At 33.8% G+C, this 19,641-nt stretch overlaps 3 protein-coding genes across 6 annotated transcripts; 1 reads left to right on the top strand and 2 right to left on the bottom strand.

Moving 5' to 3' along the window:
- Positions 1-423: 423 nt before the first annotated feature.
- Positions 424-5,953, bottom strand: LOC135074564 (thioredoxin domain-containing protein 11). 2 transcript variants are annotated; one of them, XM_063968898.1, is made up of 12 exons: positions 5,533-5,953; positions 5,237-5,447; positions 4,828-4,951; positions 4,636-4,742; positions 4,362-4,559; positions 3,832-4,038; positions 3,301-3,758; positions 2,772-3,084; positions 2,400-2,639; positions 1,863-2,053; positions 1,131-1,263; positions 424-829 (listed from the first exon to the last, which is right to left on the bottom strand). In XM_063968898.1, exons 1-12 carry the CDS (start codon positions 5,739-5,741, stop codon positions 527-529), a joined length of 2,694 nt encoding a protein of 897 aa, XP_063824968.1. In that variant the 5' UTR covers positions 5,742-5,953; the 3' UTR covers positions 424-526. The 2 variants fall into 2 exon arrangements, with proteins under 2 accessions (XP_063824968.1, XP_063824967.1); XM_063968897.1 differs by having other exon boundaries at positions 1,131-1,266.
- A 1,076-nt stretch (positions 5,954-7,029) lies between these two features.
- On the top strand, positions 7,030-15,258 carry LOC135074567 (nuclear distribution protein nudE-like 1). 2 transcript variants are annotated; one of them, XM_063968901.1, is made up of 7 exons: positions 7,030-7,340; positions 7,448-7,601; positions 7,768-7,904; positions 8,488-8,624; positions 8,699-8,851; positions 9,324-9,406; positions 11,725-13,362. In XM_063968901.1, exons 1-7 carry the CDS (start codon positions 7,267-7,269, stop codon positions 12,100-12,102), a joined length of 1,116 nt encoding a protein of 371 aa, XP_063824971.1. In that variant the 5' UTR covers positions 7,030-7,266; the 3' UTR covers positions 12,103-13,362. The 2 variants fall into 2 exon arrangements, with proteins under 2 accessions (XP_063824971.1, XP_063824972.1); XM_063968902.1 differs by lacking the exon at positions 11,725-13,362 and adding an exon at positions 13,369-15,258 and having other exon boundaries at positions 7,036-7,340.
- Positions 15,259-15,413: 155 nt separating this feature from the next.
- Positions 15,414-19,626, bottom strand: LOC135074566 (phosphatidylinositol N-acetylglucosaminyltransferase subunit Q). 2 transcript variants are annotated; one of them, XM_063968900.1, is made up of 8 exons: positions 19,494-19,626; positions 18,991-19,152; positions 18,768-18,893; positions 18,559-18,694; positions 18,322-18,466; positions 18,051-18,243; positions 15,770-15,884; positions 15,414-15,638 (listed from the first exon to the last, which is right to left on the bottom strand). In XM_063968900.1, the coding sequence occupies exons 2-8, from the start codon at positions 19,063-19,065 to the stop codon at positions 15,457-15,459; spliced, it is 972 nt and encodes a 323-aa protein (XP_063824970.1). In that variant the 5' UTR covers positions 19,066-19,152; positions 19,494-19,626; the 3' UTR covers positions 15,414-15,456. The 2 variants fall into 2 exon arrangements, with proteins under 2 accessions (XP_063824970.1, XP_063824969.1); XM_063968899.1 differs by having other exon boundaries at positions 18,991-19,626.
- Between the last annotated feature and the right edge of the window lie 15 nt (positions 19,627-19,641).

The raw sequence follows: 19,641 nt of genomic DNA on the forward strand, positions 1-19,641 counted from the left end.
GAAAAGTATAATCAATTAGGGTTCCTTGGAAAAAAAAATTGGGAAACCCTGCTCTAGACCACACTCCAGTCACGCTCCATGTTCATTCCAGCTGATGTGCAATTCGGTATCGCAGTAAAGTTCACGCACAAACAAAGATGAAACAACAGATTTAAGTATTTTCCATTAAGTCCGAACACCTTATTTTTTCACTAAAACAGCAAATGCTCGTGAAGCGTTTGAGAAGGAGTAGCGCCTTCTGTCCAGCTTTTACACAAAGACGCAGTGCGTACCGTTTACATTACATCTTCGTTTCAAGTAGCTGTCAAAGCGACACCACACCACGATGCGAGTTGCGTTGCAGTTGAAAATATTTAGCGCAATCGGGGCGCAGTTCCTTACAGGACGTGAGGGATTTGGCGTTATAAATTCAAAACAACAACATGACTTTTAGCCAACATTTAATAACTGTTTATCCTCTAAAAATAAATAATAGGTATTTTATAAAATAAGCAATGTACACTATATACAAAAACATAAGTTAATATCAACTTCTGATTTCTGTTGACGTGACATTTTTGCTTAATATTGAAACATCTATGTCCCAATTCTCGGATAGTAGGCTGAGGGAGTTTAGCAAAGTCTTTTGTTTCTGACTATTTTCGTGGAGATCTGTGATGTGGAGGGTGCTCAAGTCGAGCGACACTTGGTGTAGGTACTGCAGTCTCCTGAGGAGGGCATCCTTGAGCTCCCTGTGTTCAGTGCGCCGCCAGTACTTCAGGCTTCGAGCTATAACGGTGGTCACGTGCTCTCTCAACTCTCTTAGACAAGTCTTCTTATCCGATAACATCTGCGAACAAACATTTAACATGTTTCAGTCCAACTATAGCATCAAGCAAAAGCGGACCGAATAAAGGATGGTCCAACCAAAGTATTAATTTTTAAGTTTTTGTGGAAATAATAAACATCACTTCTGTTTTCCAAATCAACTGACCCAACAAATATTAATTTCAAAACAAAGAAAAGTCCAAATAACTCATTAATTATAATACGCTAGCTTTGTCATAAATAATTTCAAATTTTGGTTTTAAAACGACCAACCAACAAAAATGAGCCTTATGCCATATACAGATAGAGTCCAAGCCACTGACCTGCGTGGCGGCACATAACGCAAGTCGCACGCGCAAATGGCGGCGCGGGCCGAGCGCTCGCAACGCTAGCGCCACCAGCCCGCTCGACGACACGCGCTGCGCCGCGGGGTACGTACGCGACTCCGCCTCGCGACTGCTGTAACAGATTGACATATTTAAAAAATAGTCTTAGGCTGAGTCCGCACTACGGTTTTTTCCCGCAAGCGGTAAACCGCCAAACCGCGAGACCACCCGAAACATATACGCGGGAAAAAGCCGCAGTGCAGACGCTGGCATTAGTTTTATGTACTTGAAATATCACGCGATTAAAACCGCGGCGGTTTAACCGTAGTGCGAACTGGGCCTTAGGGAAATGTCACACGGGCTTCATACATGTCACACATGTGACGTTGACGTTGTTGTATGTAGAAATACGGACCGCTGCACTGCGGAAAAGACGTCTTCAACGCCTTAAAATTAGAGGCGTGAGGAAACACTACAGTGGCGCAACGCACATCGCGTTTGTCACGGTCGGTAGAGGCGCTGCGACTGCGCCCTTATTGTGTCGACTTTCAGTATGCATTGAGTTGTAAGTCTTGTAACTTAAGTATACTCATGCTCAGACTTAATTTTAAGTATATTTAACATGCACTCACCCATCGGCACTAAACACAAATTTAGTGGGGTAATGACTGGCGGTATAATGCCACGGCTAGTCGTGGCGAAGCGCGTCGAGGCGGATTGCTCACTCACCCGTCAGCACTGAATACGAAGATAGTGGGGTAATGACTCGCGGTGTAGTGCCACGGCAGATCGTGTCGCAGCGCGTCGAGGCGAGCCGGGCGCGCGCGCACGCCACACGAGCGCAGCAGCCGCGCGGCCGCCGAAATTGCGCGCGTCGTGCCCGCGCTGCACGCGCCGCCGCAAACCGCTACGATGCTCACCTGTTTTTAAAAATAATTGCAAATTTCTAGAAACGTACGTATCTTCTAATCGAGAGCTCATGCGTCAGTGAGAAAATGAAAGAGAAAAAATGTTTATTTGATACCAAATAAGAGAAAAATTCACAAACAAACCGTTTAGCAGCTTGTTGCATTGCATTGCCAATCAGGAAGAAAGGAGAACTTTACTACCCCATAGTAAAGTTCTCCTTTCTTCTTTCTTCAATGGTGACAATGCAAAATAAAAACAGTGGTTGCCATGCGTAAAATGGTTATCCATTTATTCAATGCGTAAAAATACCCTTGTATTTAAATTATATTTTTAAAAAACAAATAATAATATACTTACGGTTCCTGGGGTCCTCACAATTTTTCTAAAAGTCTTGGTTGTTAGATCTATAATATCTACTATATTTTCGTTGGTACTCTCGTCGCCAACATTCTCTTCAGAACCGAAATAATGTGTGTGAGATGCATCTTCAACATGCGTTCTTAAATAACGTTTCAACTTTTTATGTGTAAAGTTATAAATAAAATCTCTAACAGATTTGGCACTATATTCTTCTGACAACAAATACTGGGTTTCCAGCTGAAAGAAAATAAACATCTTATAAAGTTAAGAAAAAAAGAACTTATCATGTTGACCAATGAAGATAGACCATAAAATTTATTAATTTATATTAAATCGCATCAGCATCAGGCAGGCCTAACGAGTACTTACTTTAGTATCTAAAATAACGACAGCAGTTTTGTCCTTCACATTCGTTACATCAATACCTAAAAACTCGGCAAAATGGTGATTACGAACACTATCCACAGCTAACATGTGTAGTGTGAAATTTTTCTCACAAGCCAGCCCTTCTACACGCGATATATTTTGTTTCTCTTCCGCGTTCGCAATCCTTGCTGGTGCGACTGGTGGCCCAATTTCATTTGCAAAATTAAATATTCTACATAGATATTGCTGGTGATCATGAAACAGATTTTCAACTGATAACGGGTCATCATCAAATGGCAGCATAGAAGTCTCTAAGCTGAAAAAAGAATTTCAAGTTTTATAAAAACTCTACAGTGCAAGTCAAACCAATGAGCCCTAATTATGGAAAGTAATGTTAATGTTTTTCCGCCTTCTGATTTTCCCGGACCCATTTATTTGACTCACCATGTAAAAAAGCTCGCGCTAAGATATAACTACCTCTGTTGTGGAATCTAATGCTACTATTGCAAGGATTATTAAAAAAAAGTCTCACTTTGAACAATCAGATTCCAACTCCTGTTCAGGTGCCAAGCTTTCCTCATATTTTTCACATTGCTCGTAAATATCATAAAACTCTTTTTCAGCTGGCATTACTTTTGTATCACATTGCTGCAACATGGCCAAGGTCGCCACAATGTCTGCCTCATCATTAGCACTGTCTAATGCTTTAGACATAGCCAATCTGTGTTTCAGGAGGTAGTCAAATGCCAATGTTTTTGGGGTATTATGTGTGGCATTATACCAAGGATACTTATTATTATGTGAAACTATTTCTCTCTTATAATTTAAATTCTGTTTAGGCTTTCGATGCTTAAGACTTTCACAATATTTTGCGTAATTCCTTCGTTCATATATCAATCTCTGGATCTTTTGTATTCTTATAAGTTCAGATGTCAAATAGTTTGAGTTATTTGTTTTACAGCTGTAGTACTCCATTGCAACTTCACGCAACTGTAAGAAAAACATATTTGAGTAAGAAATTCTATATCAGAATGATTAATATCAATCTATATTAGGTACATACCAAAGCATATGAAGGTATCTGCTCATACAAGGGATTTAAAGGAGTAAATAATATCAAAATAGGATTTCCATCTGCATATCTTTCAAAACTAAAAGCCTTCTTCCACATAGGTATTATTCTTGATACTGGTTGAGTAAAGTTCTCCAAAACCCATTGTAAAATTGCAGATTCATTCCAGGGTCGTAAAGGATCCTCTGCAGTATATTCCTGTAATAAACAGTTTTAACAGGTTTTACAACATTATGGATTTTTAAAACTTAAATAAGATATTTTACACACTACAAAAATATATGTGTATGAAGTAGTAGTACACATCTACCGTAACTGATAGCGGAACAATATAACACACACCACTGTATTCAGAGCAACACATTAGCAACTTGGTACCATGAAAACAAAGATGTGTATTGATAATTTCAGTTTCAGACATTAATAAAATTTTTGTTCACTGTGTGGCACCTGTGTATACTATGACAAATAACTATTTTAATAAATTGTAGACTTAAAAATATAATGTATGACTACAATACCTTTGTAGTATTCCACAACATGAGACGAACATTTGGTACAGTATAAATTCCTAATTCCGCAGCCAATGATTCTGAAGTCACAACAGCAAAGCATATTTCTCCAACAGTATCAAACTCGCGAGCCTTCAGAGCCACATAGTACCAAATGTTATAAAACTTTGAAGTTTCAGCAAGTGGTGTGAAACCTATTGCTACAGCCTAAAAATGACATAAATCATATTAAATCATTGTAAGAAGTAAAAATAATATTAAGTTAAATTATTCTCATACTCACATCACAGATAGATATTAAATTTATTAGATCTTCAGTAGAAGAAACCCTGTCTAATGGTTTCATTATTAACTGTAAGAATTTTACAATACTTTGAGCATCTCTAGGTCCTGAAAATTAATAAAAAATAAATGTGATCATTCAAAATGTTATAAAGTATTTTTCATTCAAATTGAGTATTGCAGTTTTAAGTACCTTTGTAGAGCACACCTCTGGATGTAACTGTATAAGCCATTAAAATAGGCCATGATGGTATTTTATTGTTTTGTAATCTACACTCACTGCCAGGATTCCAGCAGTTAATTGCAGAAAAGTGAACCTGTTATTAAGATATTTTTTCCAATTAATTTAAAATTATTAATAGGAATGTAATTAAATTAGCATTAACTTCAAGTTTAATTACTTGAAAGTAAAAAAAATTCATAGACTTTTATAAATAAATTGATCAATTACCACATTCATTATCTAGTCTCAAATGAGCAACTGTGAAATTTCAATGAGAAATTTATAAATAATAATGAAATTCAAATCTCTGGTAATCAGAAAAGCAATAAATTCTAACAAATTATGTCCAGTTTACTGGTTTATGATAAAGATAACTGACCCGATCACCCAGTACAGTGGCAGCCTTGTCAAACTCTCCACGAACATACTGTGATTCTGCATCCCAGGGGGCATAGTACATTACAAATGAGATATCCACACTGTTGACAACACCTAAGGCATCACTTAGCTGACCTCTATACCAGTCGGTAACTGCAGATTCTGGGTCAAAGAATCTCACAGCTTGAGGATGTTTTGATATTTTTGGGGGCCTAAAATTGAGAAAAAAACAAAAGATAATTCACTCACACGATCGGATTTGAATACTAACACCTCTTAGTTATAGGAGGAACTTACGGATTGTGCAGAGCTCCGTATGTTGTGAGTGCAACAGCTATGCAAAATATCATTTCTTTGACCAACATGTTTAACGTTAACTCCCTGTTAGTTTGTTGTTTTGCAAGTTGTGTATTATCAGACGAATCTCGTACATCGCTATTAACACACGGTTTTCTATTTAATGACGTGACCTGTACGATATCTTCAGTGTCCGCCGTTGGAAACATTACACGTCAGTCATAAACATGCAGAACTTTGAAACTCGTTCACCGATTTTAAGGCATTGCAGAATTATTCTACATGAACTAAGGTTTTCATTTGTAATCACAATTTCATGAAAAATCTGCAGAAGCATAATAAATGATCATAAAAACTAGTTTTTACATTATTTGTTCACAGTTTCAGTATCCAAACAAGAAACACGAAGGAACAAATCATCTGTCATTTCATTCATCAGTCAATCTGACAGCCAGCTGTCAGGATATTTTTTTAAACAAATACGGCTTTGGTATGAAGTTTTATATCATTAATCGTATTACAATTAGAGATGGGTAGTGGGTAAAAACCCATTTCACCCGATTGGGTTAAAACTGGGTGATTTGGGTAAAAACCCGGTTTTTACCCATTATCACCCATTCTGGTGGGTGAAAACAAAAATAGCGTTTTTTTAAAGTGAGAAGTGGTATTTGTTGCTAAGGGGGCGTTCTAGTGTTACGTAATGCAATCTGGGGGGAGAGGAGGTCTTGAAAAACGTTACAATGCGTTACAGTGGCGGAAGGGCGGTTCGATTTCAAGTTTTTAAGCAGAAGTACTTTGTAGTTGGTGTTGTTATTTGTAACTTTATACCGTAATGTCATCAAAGAGAGAGTTTGGCATCTTTGGCATCCCCCCCCCCCTCCCCCTCCATGTCCTTGCCATGATCACAAATTATTGTGTTCCTACTAAATTTCTTCTAAATCGGTTCAACGATTCTTGAAATAACACCATTTTATAAAATAATTGGTCACATCATCATAACGTGATCAATTTTACGATTTGGCCACGATATAAATGCAAATTAGTGTTAAATTTGACTTATTACTTATTAATCAATAAACTTAAATGAGAAAAATTCAATAAAAATAAAGAAAAGATACCAATTGAAATAATTATAAAATTATTTGTTTTCACCCGGTGTAAACACCCACGGGTGGAATGAAACGGGTTTTTATTGGGTTTTTACCCTCATGTGGGTTTTTACCCGGGTGGAAACCCATCTCTAATTACAATCGTATCGAATTCATGCTATCTAAAAGTTTTATTGTGGTACAAAGACTAGTTATTTAGTACCGGCACTGTTGCTGAAAAGTCAAATGATAAATGAAATGAATACTGAAATTGCAAGACGTTTAATAAGTTGTTATCAACTATTTACAAAAGTGCCTAATGAATCTGTAAAAGTAAAAAACATTTTTGTTTAATGGCAACATCTGAATTCTCATCACGATCGCCATTTTGTAAAATTGGCATTTGACTTGTTTTGAGAAAAAGACAGGCTGTCTGTCTGTGTCACATTCTGCGTTTTAACGGCCACTTTGGTTGAGCTTGAGAAATTATCGAAATTGTGTTTCGTAACGATTCTAATCAAAATTCACTGCACCCTAACACTTCAAATCTTGATACTAAGATCAATATCACAACATAAATGTAATGGTACGCTAGTGATCCATCCTTGAAAAATCGTTTCTTGAAAGTTTAATCTTACTACAAAAAATGGAATCTCCAAGACAATCTGATTCTGAATCAATTGAATATTGGAGAAAACAAGCTAAACACTACGAACAGAAGTAAGTATACAACCCTCTCACTTTAGTTTGTTTATATTTTGCATTGTGGCGTATCAACTATTCATTCACAATGATGGTATTTATGACTCACTTTTGTTGTAATTTAGGGCTAACGACATACAACAGGAGTTAGATGAATACACAGAAAACTCGGCACAACTGGAAAAGGAATTGGAAGCCTCATTAGTGCAAGTTGAGAAACAAAACAGAGATCTAGAACATCAGAATCAAAGGCTGAAGAATGAAATTGAAATGCTTAGAGTAAGTCCCTATTAATAGCATGTCAGGCTGTACAATTTTGTAGCAAAATCGCATCTGTAACAATGATATAAGATGCTACAGTGCTTATTTTGTTATGCATTTGTCTGCACAATACAATTGTATCAAATACAATTTTAACTTATATTTGTTGCTGATTGTCTTGCAGAATAAACTAGAAAGGAGTCAACATGAAACAAATGCCTTAGAAAATGAACTGCAAGCCTTAAAAATAGACAAAGATAAACAGGCGGTTTATATCAGAGAACTAGAACAAAAAAATGATGATTTAGAGAGAGGTCAAAGGTAAAATTTTATAATTATAAATGACGTTAGCACATAGTGGTTCCATTTTATTGTACATACATTGTTACACCACCACTACACTTCTCCGTTTTATTACTTGCGCATTATCTAATTAGACTCATCATTATGACTAAGCTTAACATTTCTTCCAAAGCTCGTAATTCTCTTTTACAAAGACCATTAGGTCGTTACAAAACTGGAAACTAATGGGAAGTGGTTATTTGCTTTGTCTGTGGCAACTCTAATTATATGATTGCGAAATAAAGTGAGTCATGTAATTTAAATAAAAACTGGCTCATTACACAATTATGCTTTATTAAAGAATCACTGTATGTTTTTCTTATTTAATTTACAACACTTGAAAAGCAATCAAAATTCAAGGTAATAAACCTTATGAGTGCATTTTTTAATGAAATATAATCATTACACTTTTCGATTGAGTAAGCTTATTATTATGAAGTATTTGGAACTAAAAAAGGCTGTGAATCTATTTTTCATATTTTGTGATATTTAAGCTTTTCATGTAAAAGTGAGCCTTTCCCTGATGTATATTTCAAATATGCTTTGTTATTATTAATTTCAGAGTTATATCAGAATCAGTTTCATGTATAGAAACACTGCTAAATCAAGCATATGAAAGGAATGCTGTATTAGAAAGTGAAGTAGATGAAATAGAAAATTTAAGGGTTAAGTTACAGAGAGCAACAGATGAAGCTAGAGGTATGTAAAAATCAAATATTTTGTCTCAGTGTTGCAATCTGTGTTCTTTTATTAATAAAAATAATTATTTGTAGATCTGAAACAAGAATTAAAAGTAATGGAACTGATTCCATCACACAAGAAAGAGGATGAAGAAAATGAAACACCGGCAGTCAATGGAATTATTAGTAACTCCAGGACCCATGTTGAAATCGAAACACAAACATCTATTACTTCTCCTCTAAAACGTAAATATGTGTACAACTTACCTATTAGATTGTTTATAATAAATAGGATGATTTTTTAGGAACCAGACACTAGAAATGTTTCATGTTACTATAGTATTTTTTAAATATTTTAGATTGAAGGCAATGAAGTTATGAGAGTACTTTTTATAAAAGTTAATATACAATGCTAAGAAAACATTTAATTTGTGGAAAAAGTTACTTCATGTGTTGTGCTTAGTAATTAGTATTTTAAATATTAATTTAATGACAAGATTATTTTAAATATAGAGGAATTATTTAAATAGCCAAAAATAAAATATTCATAATTATAAATAGTGAAAGTAACTACTTTCACTATTTATAATTATGAATATTTTATTTTTATCACCATTTATGTACATAAATGGTGTGCTTTCATAAAGTGAATGATAAGATAAAGATATTTATAAATGTTTAATTCATAAAACATTAGTAACGATTTTTTTCTTTGAAGGTGAAATCAATGGAAATGCTATGACGCCTTCTTCTCGAGTATCAGCAATAAACATAGTTGGAGATCTTCTTCGCAAAGTAGGGGTAAGTCAAAACAATATAATTTCGTCTTCACTTAAAATTATTGTAATTATTGTCGTAGTGCTATTTGCCTTTGAATATTTCACAAATTCTATCAATTTAGCACTGTAAACATAGAATACAATATGTAGCTAATTTCTTTAATAATTTGTCTAGTCACTTAATTTATATTTTGTATTCATATTTATTTATCATAATATATTATTTAATTTTTAAGTTAGGTAGGTAGGTAGTTAGTTTAAAATTCACTTACTTATTAGTTCCTTGTATATGTATTATATTGTGTATGTATTATATTCAATTTATTTATTTCATTCAGGCCATTATTGTATATAAAACAGGATAATTGAAAAAAGCCAAAGACAGTTATCAAATTAATTATGTAAATAAAGACCAGAATTAAAACACATCATTCCCTTAAGAAAATTACCATTTATTTTGATGTTAAAGATTATATTTTGAAACTAGAGCAAAGGATAGTGCCAGGGTCTGGACCAAGTGCTGCCCAGAATCAACCCATAGTGCATTTTGTTCCTCAGACCAATACTAATGTGTAAACCGAAGCGCACTGCAATCTATCCCTGGAGTTAAGAGAAAAAAAGAGTTTTGTTTTGAAATATTTACATACAAAATATCATCGATGTATACGTACTACGCATAAGAGTTCGTGATTTTGGCATTAAATAACACTCGCTATGTTGAACTTAACCATACTGCATCCGTACACCTTACTTTAGTGCGACTTAGACATTCTTTATAAGCGATCTAGCGCTGTTGCAATAGTTTGGTTAGTTGACAGAAATCATTATTTCCAAAATGAATCAAGAAGTTTTAGTTCTCTATCCTTGCGAAAAATCAATTTATTGGTGTATTACAATCGGTTATTGAAGTTATTGTAAGCTAAAACTTCTTGCTCTATTTTGGATTTAATTAATTTCGGTCAACTAACCAAACTACTGCAACAGCGCTTGATCGCTTAAAAATAATGTCGAAGTCGTACTAAAGTAAGGTGTACGGATGCAGTATGGTTAAGTTCAACATAACGAGTGTTATTTAATGCCAAAATCGCGAAATCTTATGCGTGTAGGTATGTACATCGATAATATTTTGTATGTAAATAATTCCAAACAAAACTCTTTTTTTCTCTTAACTCCAGGGATAGATTTCAGTGCGCTCCGGTTTACAAATTAGTATTGGCCAGAGGAACAAAATGCACTATAGTTTCATTCTGGGCAGCACTTGGTCCAACTTCCATATATGGATTGGCACTGTCCTTTATGAGGATGACATTAGTTATGCACATGAGGCTGATTTTACAATCACGCTTACGGTAACCAAAGCTTTAGCAACACCCTGCCATCGGTGATTATGCTGATGGCACGCCTTTTATTAGGGGAGACCTAGGTGTTTTGAAACAGAAGGTGAGTTAAAATACCACCGATTTCTTAGAACTAAAACCGTTACCTAGCTAGTAACATCACAATTAACCTGCTTGTTGCCATCCGCTGACCCCTCAGTTCGCGTTTGTGACTTAAGGCACTTTTAAGTTCTGAAATATCAGTGGTTCAACTCACCTCAGTTTCCCCTACTATAATACGTTAATTTGCCTCCACTCTGCCTACCGCACGCGCGTCATTAAGCGTGACTATAATACCAGCCTAAGAAAATTATTGACCAACGAAAGTTTTATTTAGTTTCGTAGCGTGCACTTGTTTACTGTGGTTTGTCGTGGTTTGTTTCATTATCTCTGGTTAAATAGGATAGCTTATGTATACAGATTTATTATAAATGTAAGTAAGTCTATTATGGAAGAAACATTTAGAATGGTGTTCCCACTGCTCATTGCAGTATTTACAGATATTTTGCTAACCTGCTCTAATTCATGTTAAAAAAGTTGTTAAATCAAAATATTTTTGAATGGAATACGCCTGCACGCCAAACCGTTATGCAGCATCGACACAATATTTTTAAGGACTAAACGGTATGATTGATTAGTCATCCGCATCTCCCAGTGAGCTGTATGGGGGGCACCATTGCTTAAATAAATGATGTTTCTTCCAGTACAATTTTATACTCAAATTAAATCACAGCCCAATCTAAGTAGCTTTCTATGGTGGTGAAATAGTGCGTTCTAACATATTAGTGGTTGAACAGAAGAAAAACGCACCGGTCCACTACCGCCGAAACCTACTCAGATATACGTTGTGTGTAGTTATTAGGTAGTTAGAATATTGTTGCAATTTAGTAGTGTAGGACTTTTAGTTTTTTAGATTACGCATGGTTGTTGTGTGTGTAGTATGCATGTTATTTATTGCTTACAGCTTGAAAGGTTTCTTTGCCGTGATTGTGGTAAGGTCAAATGCTCATGCGAGGCACCTCCCGCTGCTAATCATCACATAACTCCGCCCGAGGAAGGCGCTACAAAGACTACAGAAAAGGAAAACAATGAAAAACATGAACCCGTCGAATACAGAAATCTCTATCGACAAAATTCTGCATCTGAAAATGGGGAAAAACATTCACAAAATCATATACAGTATCAAAGATCCTCAGAACAACCTTTCGCAAGGGCAGGGCAAGGCGAAAATGGAAAGCTTAGAAGGTCCTTTGTTGTTAGATCTAGAGAAGGACTAGAAAATCTTTTAAGTTTTGCCACAAAGAAAAACCATGATAATGCCAAAACTAAACAAATGTTTTGATAAAACACTCATATAATTGTATTTTAGTTAAAAAAAATATTCCCTGTACATAATGTACATCATTTTTGTTTTTTGTAAAGATAACTTACTGTTATTGTAATAACATTTTTGCCTTATCGATAACTTATAGTATTAAATGAATACTCGTGAGAATAGACATTACTAAAAATGTGAGTCAACTTTCAACTCGTACTGTAAATGGTTTAATTAAAAATGTTTAGATGCTCTATTTGGCCGATAAATTGATAATTTATTACAAAATGTGTGAAAAAGAAGTTGTTTTGAGGTTCGAAGCCTGTACATACACATTCGTTCGATTGTAATAAGATAAGACCAAAATGTGAAAAAGCGTTAATTAAATTAAAATAATGATAACATTAGAGAGGTCACAAAATGTGCGATTCTACAGTCAGATAATTTCTGTGTCAGTAACATCATCCATCCTTAACAAATTCTTTTTGGAATGCCGACGGTTTTTTTTTCGAAAATGCTAACCTGTTGTGTAATTTCAAGATTTGCAGTTAGGTTTCACAGGTCAAATTATTCAATTTGTAGTACTCCTAAGAAGGGACAATAAATCATTGGCATAGCTTGCTAGTCGAATGTAGATATTATTATTATGTACAAGTAGTACTTTAGTTGTTTGTAAATAAGAAAAAAAATATTCAGGTCCATCCAGTAAATAAAAGTAAAAAAAAGTTTCATTTTTCCAAAATAAAAATAAATTAGACTTAAATTGTATTATCTAAATAGACTTTTCAACACCTACTCTACTTATAAGTTGTCTTGCTTGTATTGCTTGCTATTACTCTGTATAAAGCAGAGAATAATATCATTTGTCGTTTTATTTACTGGATGAGGCAGGCATGTCTCATTTAAACACGTAACGTTGCGTTACGTGCGTGTTCCCTTGTGAATCAGGCCTGCTTGTGTTATCTGTAATTGTTTTTAGTGTTGGTAGCCAATTGTTTTTATTGTACATTTCCACGTCATTACGTTATTTCTCTAATATGATTTATGAAGTGAAATGAATAAATTTACACTTCTCGTTGTTTATAGTTATAGTTTTACTGTTGTTTGTTTATATTATAAAGAGTAACCGCCATAATGTACAAATAGATTATTAAAGTTTCAATGTTTTCACTTTGTACATAATGTATTTTATTAAGTGTTGCACGCGAGGTGACGGCTATAACACATTAATCAATATATCTATCACCTACTAATATAAACTTCATTCATATCATGTACTTTTCTTCATTGTAGGCTTTGGAATCAAAGTTAGCATCGTGTCGTGGTTCAGTTAGACCTAAAGAGCATTCACCAAACGCAAGCGCCGAGGTCAGTAAGGACTACAGGTGTGTACTCAAGAACTAATAACGCCCAATACCATCACCGTCTCCACTTCACACTGCATAAGCAGGTCTCGCTTGCGTAGTAAGGTGCTATACCAACCAAGCAGATTTTTTTAAAATTATGAACTTGCTTTGTGGTATATCTTGCTGATCAAACGTCTACTGTGATCAATATCACATCCTAATTTACAATGTCTGTGATGATTACGAAATAGGTAAGGATTGGTATAATGTTTAAAAGTAATTTTTCGGCTTTCCCACCGGAGACCTAGCACTTCGAGAAGTAATTCTACTTCATATATTAATGTAGTGATATTATGTTGTGTTATTTGTAGAATGCACATTGTGTCTTACAAAAATGACTGTCACGCTGTACGAGTCTAACTTCTTTACTAATTTATTAATTAAATCTTAAAGTAACAAAGGTTTCATTTCATTAAAAAATGGAAATTGATTGATAGTAAACATAACTATGTTTTTATTTTTAACTCTGCAAACAATTGATATAAGACTAACTGTGTTGCGTCTGTTGGTGGACAAAAAATATTTTGGATAAATTCTTCGTTGTATATAGTAGATAAAGAAGAACATGTATGAAATTGTTATAATTGTAAAATTTTATGGAAACTAAAACTACATTATTTATATATGGCATTTTTATAATAATAATATGTAATAATCCACACGTAAGTGTACATAATACTATAATATATTTCATCTACATTATATCAAAATTCACTGTAATGAAAAGAAATCAATATAGCCTGTAACAGAAAGTGTTTACTTGTATGTAATATAAAATAAAGCTTAGTTATTTTTTTAATTAAGTATAATACAAATAAAGTAAGTGGATTTATTTCATTACTTGAATTTTTGAATTAATTTGAACAGTCATGATATCAATATAATAACTAAAGTTGAGTTAACATGAAATATAGTTTGGAAACTTCGGAATAGAAATAATTCGGAAGTGCTTGTGATATTCTAAAAAGTTTCTAATATCGATTTCAGCATGGTTTACTAATGTTGTGTTTAACATCATTGTCGATTACCTTCTCAAACTAATACAAACCTACTTTAAACATACCTATGTATTCGAATATTACACTCGGGCATGTTACTGTTTAACATTTAGATCTTGCCGTATGTCTTAAGTACTGTGTAAAAATATACCCATAAAATAAATTAATACGTTTTCTGCTTACTCGAGATTACACCTTTAGTAAGATGCTCTATTATAATCATATCTACGATAGAAGTGGTATAAATAGGTTATGCAATAAAGCAGAGTTGTGTTTAGGCGGTACCAAATTGTGAATAGCCTTATGCCTAGAGAGCCTAGTCCACATTGTTTCAGTAGTAACAAAATTGCTTTCAATTTTCACTGCATACGCAAGTAAGTTGTCGTTAGTAAATATTTCAATTAGATACTCTGACATATCATTGCAGAGTATACAATGCGGGCCTGGCATCTACAGACGACTTGATAGATAATAAGGATATTTCAATGGTATCTTACACCTGTGATGTTCTCATAAATTCCAATGAAGATATCTTAATCAATTTATTAATGACTTCGTTTATTTTAATCTCCAACTGACACGCGCTCTCCTTACAAGTAACAGCATACAGGCAGTTTAACATAATATTGTCTTGGTTGCATAATAAGTTTTCACGAGTCATAAATGAAATGATTATGAAAAATCTTATTTCGTGACACAACTTGACTATACGTTTTGTAAGTTTAGTTGGTTTACATAATTGCTTGATTAATAATAATAAATAAATACGAATCTATTAATGAATTATTGCTAAAATATTTGTTGCCCAGTTTTCCGCGAATAATTTAAGTACCTAGTAATAACTAAGCATTTATACATTCACGTGTGCGGTGACCAAATATATGTTTTATTTTGTGCGCAATAAAACTGAGGAACATTATAAAAGTATAAGAAATAAAAAACAATTGTTTCATTTATTAAAGTAGGTACACACTTTATTAAAGTATTTGTTCACCAATGAATACTTTTGAGAGAAAGCTGGTCCATACTACTTTTTTTGGTTCATCAACTGGGGGTTTGAAGTTATTTACTAAATACATTAAAGATTTGTTTAACAATTTTAATTGAATACTGAAAGGTGAAGCTTCTTCTTGGCTGACTACTTCCAGTAAAACGTTACCTGGAAATTAAAAAAACTTTATGACGATTGTTGAAGCATTGATATGCAGGCAAAAATTGGATGAGACTCGTAATTTCGTAAATCAAAGCGTAGCAATTAAAAAGAAGATTAGCTTTTGTCTTTTGACCTACCTGCTACTTTAGGAGAACGTATCAGCCACAGGGCACTCACATATAATGGTAGAGTTTGAATTTGGTAAATAAATTTAGCCAAAACATACTCCACCAATAAAGACAATACACGAAACTGGAAGAAAACAAAAATTATCCTGATGAACAATAGTTGCTTGCACATTTTGGTAGATAAAATTAAGGTACCTACAATTTGTTTAAAAAAATATTTTTAGTTTTTAGGGGGAAGGGGGAAACTACAAATATTCGCCAAAAATGTATCAACTACTCTGAACTACATAATATACAGGGTAGTCCCAGAATGGGTGAATCAAACTGCTATTGGAGGTAGCTTGACCTCTAACCTACTCATCTACCCCCATAAAATGAAAAAAAAGAACATTATTTATTACTCAGATCTATGATCTGAGATTTATTACTAGCGGCTAGAGATGGGTTTCCACCCGGGTAAAAACCCACATGAGGGTAAAAACCCAATAAAAACCCGTTTCATTCCACCCGTGGGTGTTTACACCGGGTGAAAACAAATAACTTTATAATTATTTCAATTGGTATCTTTTCTTTATTTTTATTGAATTTTTCTCATTTAAGTTTATTGATTAATAAGTTATAAGTCAAATTTAACACTAATATGCATTTATATCGTGGCCAAATCGTAAAATTGATCACGTTATGATGATGTGACCAATTATTTTATAAAATGGTGTTATTTCAAGAATCGTTGAACCGATTTAGAAGAAATTTAGTAGGAACACAATAATTTGTGATCATGGCAAGGACATGGAGGGGGGGGGGGGGAGGGGGGGATTGCCAAAGATGCCAAACTCTCTCTTTGATGACATTACGGTATAAAGTTACAAATAACAACACCAACTACAAAGTACTTCTGCTTAAACATTTGAAATCGAACCGCCCTTCCGCCACTGTAACGCATTGTAATGTTTTTCAAGATCTCCTCTCCCTCCAGATTGCATTACGTAACACTAGAACACCCCCTTAGCAACAAATACCACTTCTCACTTTAAAAAAAACGCTATTTTTGTTTTCACCCACCAGAATGGGTGATAATGGGTAAAAACCGGGTTTTTACCCAAATCACCCAGTTTTAACCCAATCGGGTGAAATGGGTTTTTACCCACTACCCATCTCTACTAGCGGCCACCCGCGACTTCGTAACTTAGGCGGTTTAGATTTTTCCACAGATATGGATAGATGCAGCATGTGTCAAAAATTGTATGAAGCCGAGCGTGCCACTTTTTAAACGTCATTAGTGTCATTTTAGCGAATTTTAGTGATTGCCGCAACGTAAAAGTAATCGTATCATCGTACTGCATTTGCAAAGTCATCGAATGATATCGTGTGACTCGATTCGAAAATTAATTAATTCCGATAAAACTGATAATTTGTTAAAATGCAAAACCAAAAACATCTTTATTTACCTTTTTAAAATAAATTAATTCTTACAAATCGTCAAATCTCGTTATTTTTGTTACCCTACCAGCGTTTCAAGACATAAATTTGTCAAGTGCATGAATACATGCATCAGTGTGTGTCTTATTGTTATGAGTAAGTACGGTTCCTTGGGATCGGTATGAGTGCACCACATACAGGGACCATGGTTTTAACTCTTAAGAGTACATCGCAGGATATGTATTAAAAACAATGCTACTTTATACTTCTTCTACTGCTACTTTATTCTAATTAATTATTTGTTACTTGTGCTGTTAATTACAATTCTCAATCCGTAAATAATTTCTTCTTTCTACCGTGTTCGTACTACTGTCCTCGTAAAATCATCGTAACCGATTGTTGTAATCGGATTACATGAACATCACTCGACCATGTATGTCCATTTGGACATATCGGAATGGCACGCTTTGACGATCAACTTGCTGTATCTACTCTAATCCATATCTGTGGATTTTTCATACAAAAGGATTTTCCCGCTAATTCCCGTTCCCGTGGGAATTCCTAAGTATACTATAACCTGCCCAAGAGTATGAAGAATAATTGTACCAAGTTTCGTTAAAATCCGTCGAGTAGTTTTTGTTTCCATAAGGAACATACAGACAGACAAAAATTTTACTGATTGCATTTTTGGAATCAGTATCGATCACTAATCACCCCCAATAGTTATTTTGAAAATATATTTCATGTACAGAATTGACCTCTCTACAGATTTATTATAAGTATAGATATTGTTGGAATTTAATGGGATTATGTTGAATGCAATGATATTATATAAAAACAAAAGGTTGAATGGGACACTTCTCTGTCTTACCATAGTGAAAACAATGTAGTACATTAGGGTGGTTGGTAATAATAGTAGCATAATTGTAAATGCTACAGTACCAACAAATAATTCCTGGTTTGTATATTCACATGAATCAATTCCTTTTCTTAGAGGATTATATTTTCTTCCCACAAAAAACCTCAGCAATGCAATCAGGCCTGATATTTGCATATTAAACATTCTGCAACAAATAATGCATTATGAATAGGAGAGATAAATAAAAAGAATGCTAAAACTCAAGTAGTAATAAAAAAAACACCTTGCAGCATATACATAAATGCAATATGCATGGAATGTTCCAATACAGATCATGTCTGATATCATTGCAGCTTGAAATGTAAGCCCCAAGTAGCCCAAATAATAAAATAAGTGTAATATAATATCCAGTTTTTCACCAGATACATCTGAAAAATAAATGTTTAGATAATTAAAAAAGAGTTTATCTTATAGGAGTTACCCGTAAGGTAATCAACATCAAATTTTTATTGGAACTTACCTAAAAATAGCCACCAAAGTTGTACATGGTAAGAAAAACATTTTCCAAGCATTTTGGTAAAAGCATTATTTAATTTTAATCCTGCTGGTGCTCCCATGAGCCACTTCAGCAAAGAATAAAGTATGTTTATAAGGTTCTGAAAATGTATTTGATAATTATGAAGTTGTTTTAATAATCAGGATATCAACACATTATAAAACTTGCGTTACCTCTAAAATCCCCATGAGTATTGAGCTTAGCTCCTTTGTGTCCTGTGTAAGATATTGCAATATAACATATCCTAAAATAAGGTCCATCAATATTGCACACATTAAGTTACCATGCTTTATTGACACCTGGAATATGAAATGCAGAGCATTTATTACACAGAAGATAGTGAATATGATATTATAATGCAATACTAAGGGACAAATTCAAGAAAACCTTACTAACTTTTTTATCCCTTTTGATAGTAATTAAAAGCCATTTCATAACATTGAAATAGTTGATAACATGTTGAATAAACATGGAAGAGGAGAACCAAATCGGGCATGATAGTTTTGTGGCATCATAAGGCTGGCTTTCGGGCTGACGATTTTCAGATAATACTAATTGCTGCAATTTGGATAATTCATCACTATATTCCCATTCAACTTCAGATTCTCGAATTGTGTTTAAGTCGTAAAATACAATAAGGCATTTATCTTTAGCATCAATTGCATTTCCATTTATGAAAAGTTTTTTAATGTATAGTTCACCAGACTGATTGGAAATTATTAACTTGTTATAATTTCTTGATTTGTTAAATGTAGAAGAGTGGATTCCATCTTCCGAATAACATCCGTAAATAATATTTTTCATATCTTTATCACTATCTTCCAATATTGTTTTACTGTTCTCTGAGAATTTAATGAAATAAATAGTAACTTTGGTATCACTTTTAAAATTGACATAACCTTTATAATAAATTACATCAGATGTGTTCGAAATTGAGGGTAAAAGAATTTGCACCGAGCTCAGCATTTTATGTAAAAAAAGTTAAGAAAAACAGTTTTGTTTATTTTTTGTAAAAATAATGTTTTTCATTTCGTTTACCGTCAAATG

This window comes from Ostrinia nubilalis, chromosome 9 (assembly GCF_963855985.1).
Source record: "Ostrinia nubilalis chromosome 9, ilOstNubi1.1, whole genome shotgun sequence".
Lineage (NCBI taxonomy): Eukaryota > Metazoa > Arthropoda > Insecta > Lepidoptera > Crambidae > Ostrinia > Ostrinia nubilalis.